The sequence below is a fragment of the Crotalus tigris genome, unplaced genomic scaffold, assembly GCF_016545835.1.
Source record: "Crotalus tigris isolate CLP2741 ecotype Arizona unplaced genomic scaffold, ASM1654583v1 scf7180000018517.1768243, whole genome shotgun sequence".
NCBI lineage: Eukaryota > Metazoa > Chordata > Lepidosauria > Squamata > Viperidae > Crotalus > Crotalus tigris.
In genome coordinates, this window is record NW_024097052.1 from 73849 (window position 1) to 90299 (window position 16451).

Below are 16451 nucleotides of genomic sequence, written 5' to 3' on the forward strand. Positions count from 1 at the left end.
AAATTAATTCTGCTTATTTAGAAATTTTCTGGACCTAAACTTCTTTAAAAAAAATAAAAGATTTCCAGATCATAGATTGAATATTAGGTTGGATAAAAACAAAAGACATTTGAATCAGTTGAAGAATATTGCAAAGCAAAAAGAAATTCGGGCATCCTGAAATACAGGTGGTCCTTGACTTATGACCAGTTTCTTAGTGACAAGTTATGATGGACCCTCCAAAAACTATCATCCAATTTCGACGAACACATACACACACACCCTTGCAGCCAAGCGATTGCAATTTGGGCACTCGGCAGTTTGCTTGCAGCATCCCAGTTATGTGAATGCAATTTTGGATGTTTTTTACTTTAGGTTTCTGGCAAAACCTGCCCATTGGGTAAAATGGATTCATAAAATGGATGTCTGCTGTGTTCGCTTAATGACTGCTGCAAAAAATGTCATAAAATTGGGTCTGGTCATGTGACTTGCTTAACAATCAGAGTGACTTGGGACCATAAATCCAGGTTCAATTACAGTTTTAAATTGAGGACTACCTGTATGTTAAAATGCTTTGGTCCAAAAACTGGAGCTGGAAAGAATGCAGTGTTGTACGGTCAAATATTGGAGTTGATAAGAGAATGAGGAATCTGCTTAGTAGCAGAGAGGTCAGTATTTCTTCATGACATAATTTAAGATACAAGTCAAGTTTGCTACTTGGTGATTATGTCAGTGAAGGAAACTGTGTAGGTGTCATATGCATCTTGTTTATAATTCTCTCACAGCCAAGCATATGAAAAAATTCCCAGATTTGCTCTATCTGATGTCATGTTTTCAACCCCATCTTGTCTCGATACCAGCGTTTGAATCAGAATAAATTAAAGGAGAAACAAAGAACTCCTGGGCATTGTAAGTGGAAAGCTGTGTTAGTCTGTCAGAAAGAGTCTGATAGCACCATTCTTGACTAACAGGTTTTTATTAAAAGGAAGGAGCTTTCGTGAACTGCAACTCACTTTTAATAAAATGCGTTAATCAGAAAAGGCGTTAGACTGCTTCTAAAGAATCCCTGGGATGAAATGTAAGCCCTCCAGTTGATGAGATCCTTTATCTTAGATAAGAGATTGTATGACAACTTTGAAGACCATTTATTTCCTTAATTTTTTCCCCCCTAGTTTCTGCCACTGCCTTCTACAAAGCACAACCTGTAATTCAGTTCATGTGTGAAGTTCTTGATATCCACAACATTGATGAACAGCCACGACCTCTGACTGATTCTCACCGTGTAAAATTCACCAAAGAGATAAAGGGTGAGTAAAAAAAATAATAAAATGTAGCACGCATCCACACCGCGCTAATCTTATTGCTTTAGGAGGTGCTTGCTTAGATCTCAGACCTCCACATTAATCAAAGCATATAATGGGACATTATCCTTGGTGCCACACAGTGAGTTATTAGCATGGCATCTGGGTGATGGGCAATGAATTTGCATTCTTGAAAATGTATCATCTCCCAGTAAACAAAGGATTTTTTCCAGCTGCCTGGACTGTAGAGATTTCAGTCTGCATGGCCAGGAAGGCCCCATTGCCAGAATTGTGTGCTATGTCTTTATCTCTTGCCTTCTAGCCACACTGTGGATCATCTCTGATTGGCTTTTACTACTGTATTCTTTCAGCTGCCGTAGTGCAGCTTCCTGACAAAACTAGGCTGGTTATATGCTAGCCAAACAGTCACATTACAAATGCACCCAGTGTAAGACATAGGGAGCATCCAGAATATAGTTATGTTCAAGTAGTACTGTTTTGAGATATTTCTACTCTGTTTCATTTGCTACTTACTTCAGCCAGCTATCAAAACATTGTCTTGCATGATATATAGTAGTCCTCAACTTACAACTGATCTCTTAATAGTTCCACAACTCCAGCGCCACCCTGTGATGACCCAGGGCACAGCACAGAGGCAGTGCAGTCAGCTGGCAATTCAAACTGCCCTTTAATTGCTTCAAATTTTCCCCAAATGCTCCCACATTTCTGACAAGCCTCCAAACAAAGGAAGACACACACCCCTTCAGCCGCCTCTGGCTGCAAGTAGTTTCACATACAGTCTGAGTAGGAGAGGATTTTACTCAAGGCCACGGAGATAACAAGGAATGACACATACATCATAAACCTAAGGAGTCTGTGAATACACGCGGTTTCAAAAGGGAAGCCAAAATACAGTCCGAGATCTTTGAACATCCAAGCAATGTTGTCAGCCAGTCCAATGGTCAGAATTTCTGGGTTTCCAAGTAGAAGTCACTGAACAAGAGATCAGCAACAACACACACCAAACTCCAAGGAATCAGCATTTGTTCCTGACAAATGCCTCTCCCCACAACGTCTCCTTAAATCTCAGTCTCCAGGTGTGCCTTGCGGAGAGGGGCGGGATGCTCTCCTCCTTAGTAGTTGAGCCTGCTTACGTTGTTCCCTCCTTCGCTCCACTCTCTTTGCTCTAGGATTGGGTGGGGGGTGGCCCTTGCTCATCGCCTGAACTCTGCCTCTCCTGTTCCTCCTGCCCCAATTCTGGAGGGCCCTGGCCTGCCCCGGCCTGCTCTTCCCCACGTTCCTCTGAAGCCATAGACCCCTCTCCCTTGACCTCCATTGGTCAGTTCCAGCTCATTTTCCTCCGCAGGCTCCAACAGAGGCATGACACACTCCTTCTGGGGTCACGTGACTGTATTTTGGGCATTTGGCAGCTGGCCCACATTTATGGCCGTTTGCAGCATCCCATGGTCATAGGATCACCATTTATGACGTTTTTGCCAGAAACAAGCATTTACTTCTACTTTTTGGCCCAACCCATAGTGAACAGTGGGTTTGTTTAACAACTGCCAGGTTCTCTTAACAACCATCGCAGAAAAAAGTTGGTCAGAATCAAATTGGTCATGTGATAACCGGCTTTACAACCATCCTGACTTAGAACTGTAATTGCCAGGCTTAGTTACGATCGTAACTTGAGGATTACCTTGAGTTCTGGGATCCAGAGTCAGATCCCATATCAGCCATGGAAGCACACTGGATGACTCTGGCGAAGTTATTCCTCTCAGGCCAACCAACTTTATTGCAGATTGTTGTGAAAAAAAAAATGGGGAGTGGGAGTATTATGTATGCCATCTTGAGCTCCTGGACAAAAGGCGAGAAGTACCAATAAATAAATGAAAATATTGCCGTATTGGAATTGGAAGAAAAACATCCCTTGTGAGGATATGTTTTGTGTGGACCTGAAGCTACTTTGGCTATTTTAAATCAAAGGATGCATGTGCATATTTTAAATTAGCAGTAGTGAAAAGTATTAGCCTTTATCCTGAGACGGTAAAGTGAGACATGCTCTTTTGATACTTGTCACTGCTTCAGACAAAGCAGGTTTGCTGATAAGCCTCCATTTCAGTTCCAATTATCAGTGCTGCACAGTGGCATTCAGACTAGCAGCTGTAGTTCCTTTATGGCAAGCATCAGCAGTGTTTTTCCTGGGCAGTGTGCCACCGTGTAATCTTGCATGAAGAGGGATGAAAAAAAAAAGAAATAAAAGGCCCCAAATGTTGCAAATCCAGAAAAATGTTATATTTTGGATAATGCACCCCCCCCCCTTTCCAAGGTCTTGCATCTTCTTACTTGAAATCTTGCAAAAAGTGTAGCCATTTTAAAGATATGTGTCCAGTTGGCTGGTGTGGATGCTGTCTGGGCCAATTCTGCTCTAGGAGAAGAGGAAAGATAAATATGGATTCTTTGATTTGGATCGTATTTGCTGTTTCATTTCCTTTTAGCATTCACAGGCTATGGCTTCCTTCCACCCTGGAAATGAACAGACTTTTGAGAAGGAAGGAAGTCATTGTTCTCTGCGATGCATTCACTCGCTCATACTCATTTTAATCAAAAAGTAAATGAATGTCCACAAAAAGGTTTTGATACTACTGGAATTGGAAAAAAGACACCTCTTAGTGAAACATGGTTATCTCCCAAAAGTTGTATTCCTTGCATAAAGGAGATAACAGGATGCCTGTGTTTGTCTTGATATTTTTGGGTTTTTAGAGCTTTATTTTCCCAGATATGGCAAGCAGCATTAACAGGAAAAAAATGCCTTCAGGTGCTGTCCGTGTTCTTTGTGGTGGGAGAAAGAAAATGCCATCTGCTGACATCAAAACCAACTTGTCTTCATAATCCACTGGGTTTTCCTAGATATCAGAGCCTTTAACCGGGCCAGCTTTTGGAAAAATTCAAGCTTATTAACATTCATTAGTTTTTGGATTTGGCATGCTTAGAAAAGATACATTTAATTTGCTATTGATCAGGCTAATGGTCCCCCCCTTTTTTGTAAACCCTGGGGCCCTCCAAAATTGGGCCATTAAAATTTAGTAGAAACCACCAATTAGTGGCAGTTTTTTATTTCTAATAAGAGTAACAATAGTGGGTTAATCCTTCTGATTAATACGTCAGTCATTACAGCAGTAACATAGCAATCCCATAAAACTGAGAGAAAAGAAGAAGAACCATCATTCTGTTTCATTTTGGTGACATCAGCGCTTGGGGCTGAAAAAATATACAAAAGGGAAATTTTAAAAAAGCAAACAAAACACCATTGTAAAATATCGCCTAGTCCTGTTTTGTGGGAAGGTTTAGGGGCCACAAATCTGTGGGATTATATTAAGAATGTCTAACCATTCTTCTTTCTTCAGTGGCATATGTAGAAATTATAGCAAATCTTATGCAAGGGATGAATAAGTTCTGTTACAAAACATCTTGTGTCTGTACAAGCATTCTCTGACGTCAGTATTTTCTCTCTCTTCATCCAGGTCTGAAGGTTGAAGTGACTCATTGTGGAACGATGAGGCGGAAATACCGCGTCTGTAATGTTACACGGAGACCTGCTAGTCATCAGACGTAAGTGCCTGGCTAAACTACACAGTTAACATACGTGGCTACAATATAATATACAGGTCGTTCTTGATTTATAACCCCAACTGGGACCAGGATTTTGGTTGCTAGACAATGTTAAGCAAATGCTTGTGGCTAGATCCAATTTTGCAACCATTTTTACCATGGTCCTTAAGTGAATCTTTGTGGGCATTAAGCAAATCACGTGGTCGTTCATTGATTTCACTCGTCAAAAGCTGGCTGGGAAGGTGACATCACGATCACCTGACTGCAAGATGCCGCAACTATTGTAAATGTTAGCCAATTGCAAAACACCCAGATTGTGATCGTGTGACTCTAGTGGTGGTGCTACAGTCTTAATGTTGAGAATGGGTCGTACCTGAAGTCACTTTTTCCAAGGCTGTTGTAACTTCGATCCATCATTAAATGTACAGTTGTAGTTCAAGGACTATCTGCATATACTATGGGAGGAAAAAGATCCATGGATCCACAGACTCGTGCAAATTAACTATTATTTCCATTTCCGCTTTTCAGATTTCCATTGCAGTTAGAAAACGGTCAGACGGTGGAGAGAACAGTAGCACAGTATTTCAGAGAAAAGTACAACCTACAGCTGAAATATCCTCATCTTCCTTGTCTACAAGTGGGACAGGAGCAGAAACACACCTATCTGCCTCTTGAAGTAATGTATTTGATATCACAATCTCTCAAACATTTGAAGACCCCAGAATCTTTCATTTGCAGATTTGAAAATGTTAATTTTTTTTACACAATGCATACATTCTGTATATGTGAGCTTTCCTGTGAAGTAAAGATAACCATGAGTCTAAAGCAGTCTTTGCTCATGAAACTTTAGGTTCTAATGTATTTGTTAGATTTGTAAGGAGTCGCTATTCTTTGGGCCCAGTGTCAAGTTAAAAAACACTGGCTGTAGAAGCTTGATTACTTAATTTCGTCATGAGTTACACAATGACAATAAAGATTCTATTCTATTCTTTCAGGGTTTTTTTTAAGTATAGTAGTATCTCACCACTTAAAGACCTGAAAGACCAAGCTAGGGATTAATCAAACTGGAGGAAATCTATATGGTTGTTAAGGATTGATCCAGGCCTGATGGCACTTAATCAGTTAAGCAATACTATCCAGCCAATTCACAAAAGTATTATTAACAATTCACAATTGTATTATTAACGTACGTAGAACATGCTTCTCAAACTTGGGTGCCCTTCGGTTCCTAAACTTCTCAGTCAAAGTCTTCATATTACCTGGGAAATTCTGGTCGTGAAGCATACATACGCAGGATGCCATTGGACAGCATTATTATTGTTGTTGTTGTTATTATTATTATTGTTATTATTATTTACAAATTTTATTTATAATACAGTTAAAAACAGACATTGGATTTAATGTGACATTCCAATATATAATTCTTATCAGATTATTCCACTTTTTACAATCAATTCTTCCTCTCTACATATACGTCTAAATTTTATATACAATACTTGTTCTAAAATAACATATATTTCTATCTTAACATTCGTCTTTAATCCCAACCGTCCTCTTCAAATTCCTCCAGCGGTAAAATTTATCCCAGGTTTCATAATAAACTGATCCACATTTGTCTTTTAATATCATTGTGAGCCTGTCCATTTCCACACATGCTAATATTTTATGTATTAACTCTTCCTCTGTGGGAATTTCTTTGCTCTTCCATTTTTGCGCAAAAGCAAGCCTAGCTGCAGTCAGGATGTGTAGCAGCAGGTAGATTGTTCCCTTGTCGTATTTTTCTGTCGTTATTCCCAACAAGAAGAGTTCAGGTTTCAACTCTTAAGTCCAGTGTTAATATATCCCTCAACCAGTTTTGTGTGCCATTGGACAGCATTATTATAGCAGGTTATTTTGGTGGACGTGGCGTTTCCCCTGGTATATAAGAAACATATTACATGCTATTCACAATTTGTACAGCTCCATCGTTTGCTCACTGGTTATCGTAAGATTAATGTGTAATATTTTTGCAGGTTTGTAACATCGTGGCAGGCCAGCGATGTATTAAGAAGCTTACAGACAATCAAACATCAACGATGATAAAAGCAACAGCCAGATCTGCACCTGACAGACAAGAAGAAATCAGCAGATTGGTCAGTTTGCCTTTGAATTAGAAAAATAGATAAAGCCAGCTAGAGGGGTCATCGAGGATCCAGTGTGCTTGTCCCCATTTGTCTCCTCACATCCCAAATGTCTCCTCTCTTTTTTAATCATATCAGTTTATTATTGTACAAGTACTGAAGTCAGCTACTGTAGAGTTATATCATCACTTAACTGTTGCCCCCTCTTTCTCTCCTCTTTGTTTCAGGTGCGAAGTGCAAATTATGACGCTGACCCATTTGTTCAGGAATTTCAGTTTAAAGTGCGTGACGAGATGGCTCATGTGACAGGGAGAGTGCTCCCAGCTCCGATGTTGCAATATGGAGGGCGGGTAATAAATTCTTCTCTGGATTTATTCTCATATAATTGGATTGGTAGCTTTGGACTGTCTTGGTTTTTTTATTTCATTTCTCTAGTCCAGTGGTTCTCAACCTTTTTAATGCCGTGACCCCCCCCCAACCGGTCGTAAGTCGAGGACTACTCAACCGGTCGTAAGTCGAGGACTACTCAACCGGTCGTAAGTCGAGGACTACTCAACTGATGCACCACCGTTTGCAGAATGGGACTTTTGGCGGGCTCAGCAGGGCAGAGACAGCCTGGACAATTCCTGTTGGCTTTTGAAAGCCAATAGAATTAGACTCTATTCAAGAGAGTCTATTCTATTGGCTTTCGAAAGCCAGTAGAAGAAAAGGGAGTAGCCCAGCTAAGGAAAAGGGGGAAAAAATGGCGGACTGCATTGTTTGGCGACCCCTGTGAAATGGTCGTTCGACCCCAAATGGGGTCCCGACCCACAGGTTGAGAACCACTGCTCTAGTCCAAGGGTAGGCAACCGTGGCTCTTTTATGACTCGTGAACTTCAACTCCCAGAATTCCTGGCTGGCTCAGGAATTCTGGGAGTTGAAGTCCACGAGTCATAAAAGAGCCAAGGTGGCCTACCCCTGCTCTAGTCCCTGTCTAAGTTTACGCATCTAGTGCTCATTGTGTAAACTGCAAGTACACTAATACTTCTGTTTTATTTCTTTAGAATCGAACAGTGGCAACACCAAGCCATGGTGTATGGGATATGCGTGGGAAACAGTTTCATACAGGTGTGGAAATCAAGATGTGGGCCATTGCTTGCTTTGCAACACAGAGGCAGTGTCGCGAAGAAATACTAAAGTAAGTCTATTGTTCAAGCTATGAGTTGCTTCCCGTAGTAGGCCTTAAATTGATGAATTTTGATACCATGGCTACATTACAGATTCTCTGCTTTTTGGATTATCCTTGATCTCTGAAAATACTTTGCTGTTCAAAGAAACATGGTTGATTATGTGGCATTAAGTTGTGGTTGATTTCTAGCAACCACATATATAGATTTTTTCTACAATGATCTGTCCCTAACCTCAGGGGTCCCCAAACACTGGTCCATGGACCGGCACCAGGCTGCAGCGTGCCAGAAACAGGGCTGCACAAACAAGCCAAGCTCCATCCACGGGATACAGGCAGTATGCAAAACCAGGCCCCCTCCAGCCTGCAGAAAAACCTCTCTCCACTGAACTGGTCCCTGATGCCAAAAAGATTGGGGGCCACTGCCTAACCTGATCTTTCAGCTCTTCCAACGGTGCATTCATTGTGCTGTAACTGGGTCTATTCACTTTGCTGGTGCTCATCCTTTTCTGCTTCCTTCCACCTTTCCCAGAGTCTTTTCCAGAGATGTATTGTGTTCAAAGTAAGAGAATTGGGGCCTAGTCTTTGAGTTCAAGAAAGAACTCTGATTTATTTGATGAACCATCAGTTTGTTTTCTTGGCTGACCATGATATTCTCAGGAATCTTCAGCACTAGCATTCAAAAGAGTCAATGGTATTTCTAGTTTTCTTTGATACTCTGTCAAATGCTAGTCTGTGGCATATTTCTTGATTTTTTTTTTGTTTTGTTCCTATACTGTTGATGGCTGCTCCCAAATGGCAGAAACTGTCATTCACTTCAGTAATCTTTATTGCCAATTCTTTGGCTGCTTGTAGCTGACTGTGTTCAGCAGGTCAGTGGTTCAAATCTCACCGGCTCAAGGTTGACTCAGCCTTCCATCCTTCCGAGGTAGGTAAAATGAGGACCCAGATTGTTGGGGGCAATGTAAATATATATATATTTCCCAGAGTCTTTTCCAGAGATGTATTGTGTTCAAAGTAAGAGAACAAGTAATGCCAATGTATATATATACATTGCTTACTGGTGTACACCGCTTAGAGAGTGCTTGCACTTAAAGCGGTATATAAGTCTCATAAATAAAAAATAAATATGTAATTTTACTTCCATTTCTTTTATTGTGCTCCTTTACTTTTATGACTAGATCTTTTTTTTTTTGTATTTTTGTCTACCAGAGTAGTCACATCAACATAGTGCAAGTTATTGGTGTTTCTTTATACAGTTTTTGAACCACGGTCATCCTCTTCCTATCCAGTTTCCCTTAACATATATTTATTCAGCATATACTGCAGGTTGAATAAATAAGGGGAACGTATACAGCCCTGCATCTCACTCCTTTGCCAACCTGCAGCTAGTCTGTTTCGCCAAGTGCAATCTATACTGCGGATTCTTGAACCATATATAGGTTTTGCATAAGGACAATGAGATATTCTAGGACTCCCATTTTTCTAAGCACGTTCCACAGCTTGACGTGACTAATAAAACCAAAGGTTTTTCTATCATGAATGAAGTACATTCTGACTTCTTGTTGTTTTAATTGGCTTTCTCAATTATCCACTATGCATCAGAAGTGTCTCATGTTCTTTTGCTTTTTCTAAAATGACTTGAACATCTGATATCACTCTGTGTGTGTGTGTGTGTGTGTGTGTGTGTGTGTGTGTGTGTGTGTTTAGGCCTCTAATCGGCATTGGATGATCCTAAGCGTTGTTTTGCTATTCTGTGCAATGAAGGAAATTGTACAATAGTTTGCACAGTCTATTAAGACTCTCTGTTTTGGTCTTGGAATGTAAATTGGCCATTTTTAGTCTCCAGATTTACTGGCATAGCTTGGTTAGAAGCTTCTAGTACTGGAGGTACTTGTAAATAGGAAACATCTTCTATCTTATCTTGAATGTTGACACGTTTCCTGTTCATAATTTCAGTATATTCCTTCTAACTCCTTCAGCGTATCCATTTAAGGTCTGGAATCTCTTTTTGATTTCAGAGACATTTTGGAAGTCTTTCCTTGTTTTTCCAAGTCTGTTTCCATTTTCAGTGTTTTTACAGATGTTATAATATTGCTTCTCATCTTTTTAACAGCTCTCTAAAACTTTTTGCTAAGTTTTTTCTCTCCCCCCCCCCCCCGAATTTTTAATCTTTCTGGCCTGGCTTTTCTTCCTGGCAATTTCTGCAGTTCGTTCTGACATTCAGTTTGCTGACTTCTGTTTCTCCATCTTTGGCAATCTCTTTTCACATTTCGTTCATAACAATTTCCTTCAGTTCATTCCTCAGTTTATCTGGTTTTCTGTCGATGAGGTTTGGGAATCCAAAGCGTCCTCCTTGAAAATGGTGGGTATGTGCTCAAAATCCCATTGAGTTAACTAGTTGATTTTCTTCTTCTTTAGCTTAATTTGGAACTTGACCATGAGCAGTTCATGATCTGTTCCATAGCTAGTACTCGGCCATATCTTTGATCCTATAACTGAGCTCCTCCACCTCTTTTTAGCAATAATATAGTCGATTTGATTTCTGTGTTCTCCAATTGATGATGTCCATGTATACAGATACCATTTTGGTTGTTTTGAAAATAGTGTTAGCTGTGAAGCAATCATTGGAGTTGGAGAAATTGATATCAATCTCCTCCTTCATTTCAGGTTCCTAAACCATATCATCTGACTACATTTTCCTTCTTAATAATTTCAACTCTCATTTTGGACTCTAATACAAAAACTGAATGGAATATTATTATATAATTATAAGTAATATTATTCTTGTTATTCAAAAGTACATTGAGTGGTTAATACTCGCCTGTGATTATCATCTTTGGCTTCAAAACTTAATCATCATCATCATCAACATAATCATCATCATAAAGTTGGAAGGGACCTTGGACGTCATCGAGTCCAACCCCCTGCTCAGGCAGGAAACCCTATACCATTTGGGACAAATGGCTGTCCAGTCTCTTCTTAAAAACTTCCAGTGTTGGAGCATTCACTGCTTCTGGAGGCAGGTTGTTCCACTGGTTAATTGTTCTCACTGTCAGGAAGTTTCTCCTTAGTTCTAGGTTGCTTCTCTCCTTGATTAGTTTCCATCCGTTGCTTCTCATCCTACCTTCAGGCGCTTTGGAGAATAGCTTGACACCCTCTTCTTTGGGGCAGCCCCTGAGATACTAGAACACTGCTATCATGTCCCCCCTCATCCTTCTCTTTGTTAGACTAGACATACCCAATTCCAGCAGCCATTCCTTATATATTTTAGCCTCCAGTCCCCTAATCATCTTTGTTGCCCTTCTCCGTACTCTTTCTAGAGTCTCAACATCTTTTTCACACCGTGCTGATCAAAACTGGATGCAGTATTCCAAGTGTGGCCTTACCAAGGCATTGTAAGGTGGTATAAATACTTCACCTGATCTTAATTCTATCCCTCTGTTAATTGCAGAACTTGCTGAAATTCATTCTCATTAATAATGATAATAGCCTTCAGCTCTGGTTATCACTCTCTGTACACTAAATAAGTGACCCATTGACCCTCACTTTTAGAGAAAAGGGGAACAACTATGAATGACCTCTGTGTATGTTGATGCTAGTATACTCCTGTCATCCAGTGTTTATTTGTCCCCAGGGGTTTTACAGATCAGCTGCGCAAAATCTCCAAGGATGCGGGGATGCCAATCCAGGGCCAGCCTTGCTTCTGTAAATACGCACAAGGTGCTGACAGTGTGGAGCCCATGTTCCGACATCTGAAAAACACATATTCAGGACTCCAGCTCATCATCGTCATTCTGCCGGGGAAGACACCAGTCTATGGTAAACAAATATCCAAACGTTTTGCACGAGTTCTGCCTGTTTTAAATTTGCCTTGAGAAGACTTGGGAACAAAAGTAAATGATCTTAGAAGAGTAGATTCTGTAAGAAGCTAGGGTTGAGGGCACAGCAAATCAGGGTAACAATGGAAACGCAAGCTTTTCATGATTCTTGTTACATTATGGGAACTGAGAAGAGAATAGGCTTTGGGGTAAAAACTTTCAGAAGGTCAGTGAAATAAACCACTTGTTTGGAAGATACTTCTGTGGGAAAGACTTTGCACCATGTGGGGTAAAGTAAAGCTTTCTACTATATTTTGTTCTTTGCATCATCCATTTCTGCTGTCTTATACAAATGTTAAAGCTTTCTCGGATAATAATTGGTAATGTTTCCTGAATATTGTGTGGATAAATGATAATAGCAAGGAAAAAGCAACAACAGGAATAAATATTTGAAAGTAGCCTGTGTTTTCAGGACTTTGTTTTATCTTCTGAAGACTTCTGACTTTGAGAGCTTTGAATATTTTTATGAGGGCTAGAGGGGGGACTGGTTGGGAATTTTCTTCTGCTATTGATCTCCTCATTAAACTAACCTTCCTTGATTTTGTTTCATCTTACTCCTCAAAACCTCTTAAGAAAGATTAATCCTGACAAAATGCATAGCAGTAGAGGCAGAACTTGACTAGGCTTCCCTCCCCACCATTTTTGTTTCGAGATTATTTGGACTTTTTTCTTTTGTTTTTCAGAAAGGGATCATGCTATTTAAATGGTTCAACTGAGAGCCTTGGTCTGCTTTTTCATTTAGATCGGGGGTGTCCAACCATGGCAGCTTTAAGATTTGTGAACTTCAACTCCCAGAATTCCCTAGCCAGGCTAGGGAATGGGGAACTCTGGGAGTTAAAGTTCACAGATCTTAAAATTGCCAAGGTTAGACACTCCTGATTTTAGATCAAGACCTTTCCCAACAAACTGTCCCCCAAATATGTTTGTTTGTTTAATGATTGAAAGGAAGATAATATAGACTATGATTCAGCCCATCTGGAGGACATCAGCTGGGAAAGGTTAATGCTGACTGGGCATGATTTTCAGTAAGCAGGTACAGCACTGCAACGTTAGATTTTGGAATCATTCCTTAGATTCTTCACATTAATACTTATTTTTTTTAGCGGAGGTGAAACGTGTGGGGGACACACTTCTGGGGATGGCTACACAATGTGTTCAAGTCAAGAATGTCATAAAAACGTCTCCTCAGACCCTCTCAAACTTGTGCCTAAAGATTAATGTAAAATTGGGAGGAATCAACAACATCCTTGTACCTCATCAACGGTAAGAATCCTTTCTTAATGTGTCTTGGAATTTGAATTGCCATGTTTTGATGTGGCAAGCATACAAATTTTTATGCATGCAATGAACACCGCTGTGACTCTTGATTACTTTAGTAATCAAAATCATGTTGGCTGCTTTGAAGTGTTTTTTGATGATCAAGTAGGAATTTTTAAAATGGTACAGGTAGTCCTTAATTTATGCCCATAACAGAGTTTGCCCATTAGGTTGTGATGGTTGTAGAACGGGTCACTCGAGTGACCAATCTAATTTTTCGACCATTTTTGAGGTGGTTGTTAAATGAATATGGTGATCTTAAAGCAAGCACGATGATCGTAAAATGAGCCCATTGTTCATTATGGGGTGTTTTAGTCGAAAACTGGGAGTAAATGCCGGTTTTCAGGCAAAAGCACCATAAAACACAGTTATGTGACTGTGGGATGCTGCAAATGGTTGTAAATGCAGACCAGTTGCTGAGTGCCTGATGGTCACACGATCATGAGGTCAGCGATGGCCATCGAAACTTCGGAACCAGGTCGTCAATACCCTGGAGGGTCCGTTATATCTTTGAACGATTGCTAAGCAACCGTTCGTAAGTAGAGAACTGCCTGCATGCTGCTATAAATTCTGATTGCAAATCTGAGAAGATGCACATTCAGACAAGGAATGAATACTGGTCACTGGTGTTTACTTTAGCACAAGGCGCAGGGGTAGGCAACCTTGGCTCTTTTATGACTCGTGGACTTCAACTCCCAGAATTCATGCTGGCTCATGAATTCTGGGAGTTGAAGTCCACGAGTCATAAAAGAGCCAAGGTTGCCTACCCCTGCACAAGGGGCATTCTCTAGAATGGTAGATTATGTTCTTTGTTTCACATGTAAATTTAAGTGTGTGTGTGTGTTTTTTTCCAAAGAAACTAAATTCTGTAATATGCAATAGTTAGCCGTGAGATTTGTTACGTTCCTGGCTACACACCAGAAGCATCTGCCTTTTTTTTTCCTTTCGATTGTGAGGTGCATGTAACCCAGGGCCTGCTGTCCATCGCTTAGATATTAATCCTGTGGTTGGTTTGTCCCTTTTTTTAAAAGACCTTCTGTGTTTCAACAACCAGTGATCTTCTTGGGAGCAGATGTTACTCATCCACCTGCTGGGGATGGAAAGAAGCCTTCTATTGCTGCTGTAAGCTATGTTTTTATATATATATAGTTCTCTCTCCCTCTTTCTTCCTCCCCCCTCCCCAAAGAATGTGAATGAGAAATCTGAGGAACTTGGATTCAGACAGAATGAATTCTGTTTTGTGGTTTGATTGCTCTAAATCACTTCTTTGTGTCTCATGGGCTTGTCAGCCATTCTTTCTGCTTAATTTTTCATTGTGTGCAGATTTAAAACTGTCTCTGGCAAAGGTGAATGATTTTTGAGGGTTACTTGTAGCTTCTACACACCTGGATTCTGTGAATCACTGCAGTTAACTTTGCTGTCCATTTATCTTATTAAGGGAGAGAAGAAATATACCAAAATAGGCAGGCATTTGTTATCTGATGATAAAGCATGTGGTAGGTGTGTAATTCTTCTCCCCCCAAATAATTCTGATAGATAAGTATTTAGATAAATAAAAAATACTCTGTTTTGAAAATAAAACATATAGGATGCTAGATTAAGACAGGAAAGTCCCAGATTCAAGCTCATTCTGAGCCTTAAAAGCTCACTTATTGACTTGAGCCAGTTCCTGTGTCTTAATCCTATGTCTTTCACATTGTTGCAATGATAAACTTGTGCGGGAGTGTATGCTAATTATAAAAGAAGATCAGTTCAAAACCTAACAGAACATTCTAAAAAAACCCAATTCAGTTGACAAGTGTAAGCAACAGCCATATAAAATATTATATACTTAAATTAACGAAGCAGCCATAGAACAGTTGGTATTAAAGAAAGGACATTTGAAACATGCCCCCTATGGAATCCTCATTTATTTTCACATATCCCTTTTTCGCTGTTAGGTTGTAGGTAGCATGGATGCACATCCAAGCAGGTACTGTGCTACGGTGAGAGTCCAGAAACCCCGCCAGGAGATCATCCAAGACTTGGCCTCCATGGTTAGAGAACTTCTCATCCAATTCTACAAATCAACCCGGTTCAAACCCACACGAATCATCTTCTACCGTGATGGAGTTTCAGAAGGACAGTTTCGACAGGTCTTCATATCCATTTATATCACACTTGCGTCCTGCGTAGTTGGCGGGGTATTTCAAACCAACTAACAATAAAATTCAAACACTTCTTCAAGGGGAGAGTGCCAAGGAACTTAAGTCTTGCGTTCACCACCAGAAAAAAAAATCATAATGAGCTTTTAAACATTTATGAAGGCCCTTACTGTTGATGACCAAATAACAGAGTAAACATATTGTCAGCATCATTGCCACAAGAAGACTTTAAAATCTGTCAACAAGGGCGTTGCTTGAACGATTCCTGTGTAATCCACTATGGCCCTTGTGCAGGGGTAGGCAACCTCGGCGCTTTTATGACTCATGGACTTCAACTCCTGATGACTTCAACTCCTAGCTGACTCAGGAATTCTGGGAGTTGAAGTCCATGAGTCATAAAAGCGCCGAGGTTGCCTACCCTCGCCCTTGTGGAATAAGGCTGGTTCTTCCATTGATCATTGATCACTTTCCATGCCCCCAGCTTTAGGAACTTCCTTTTGAACCCATTTGCCATTTGGTTTACTGCAAATCTTTGGATTGAGTTCAGGGAGACCAGGGTTCAAGACCTACTTGAGCATGAATTTTGCTGGGTGGCTTCAGATCTGCCACTATCCTTTAACCCAACTTACTTCACAGGGATGAATGGAGACCATGTATGCCAGTGGTGGCGAATCTATGGCACGGGTGCCAGAGGTGGCACTCAGAGCCCTCCCTGTGGGCACGCACTGTCGCCCCAGTCCTAGGCCTTCAGCTGGGTTTTATAAAACCTTTTCGCTTTAGGCCTCCGCCGCTGTGTGCAAAAAAAAAAAAAAAAAGGTTCAATCAATCAGTCAATTTCAACTTCTTGCGGGGAAAAAAAATCTTGCAAAGTTGGAATTGATTGATTGAACTGTTTAGTCCCACCCAGTCTGCCGTTACCACCATAGCCACAC

General features: G+C 40.5%; 1 protein-coding gene across 3 annotated transcripts in view; it reads left to right on the forward strand.

Moving 5' to 3' along the window:
- LOC120312524 (protein argonaute-3) overlaps positions 1 to 16451 on the forward strand; it is a 46275-nt gene that overhangs the window by 24084 nt on the left and 5740 nt on the right. For all 3 annotated transcript variants that reach the window (XM_039353329.1, XM_039353330.1, XM_039353331.1), the window contains 10 exons: positions 1152 to 1286; positions 4805 to 4892; positions 5421 to 5568; positions 6905 to 7024; positions 7240 to 7362; positions 8056 to 8189; positions 11815 to 11999; positions 13162 to 13321; positions 14407 to 14497; positions 15316 to 15510. In XM_039353329.1, coding sequence (XP_039209263.1) covers positions 1152 to 1286; positions 4805 to 4892; positions 5421 to 5568; positions 6905 to 7024; positions 7240 to 7362; positions 8056 to 8189; positions 11815 to 11999; positions 13162 to 13321; positions 14407 to 14497; positions 15316 to 15510 — 1379 coding nt within the window. The remainder of the gene's footprint in view (positions 1 to 1151; positions 1287 to 4804; positions 4893 to 5420; positions 5569 to 6904; positions 7025 to 7239; positions 7363 to 8055; positions 8190 to 11814; positions 12000 to 13161; positions 13322 to 14406; positions 14498 to 15315; positions 15511 to 16451) is intronic.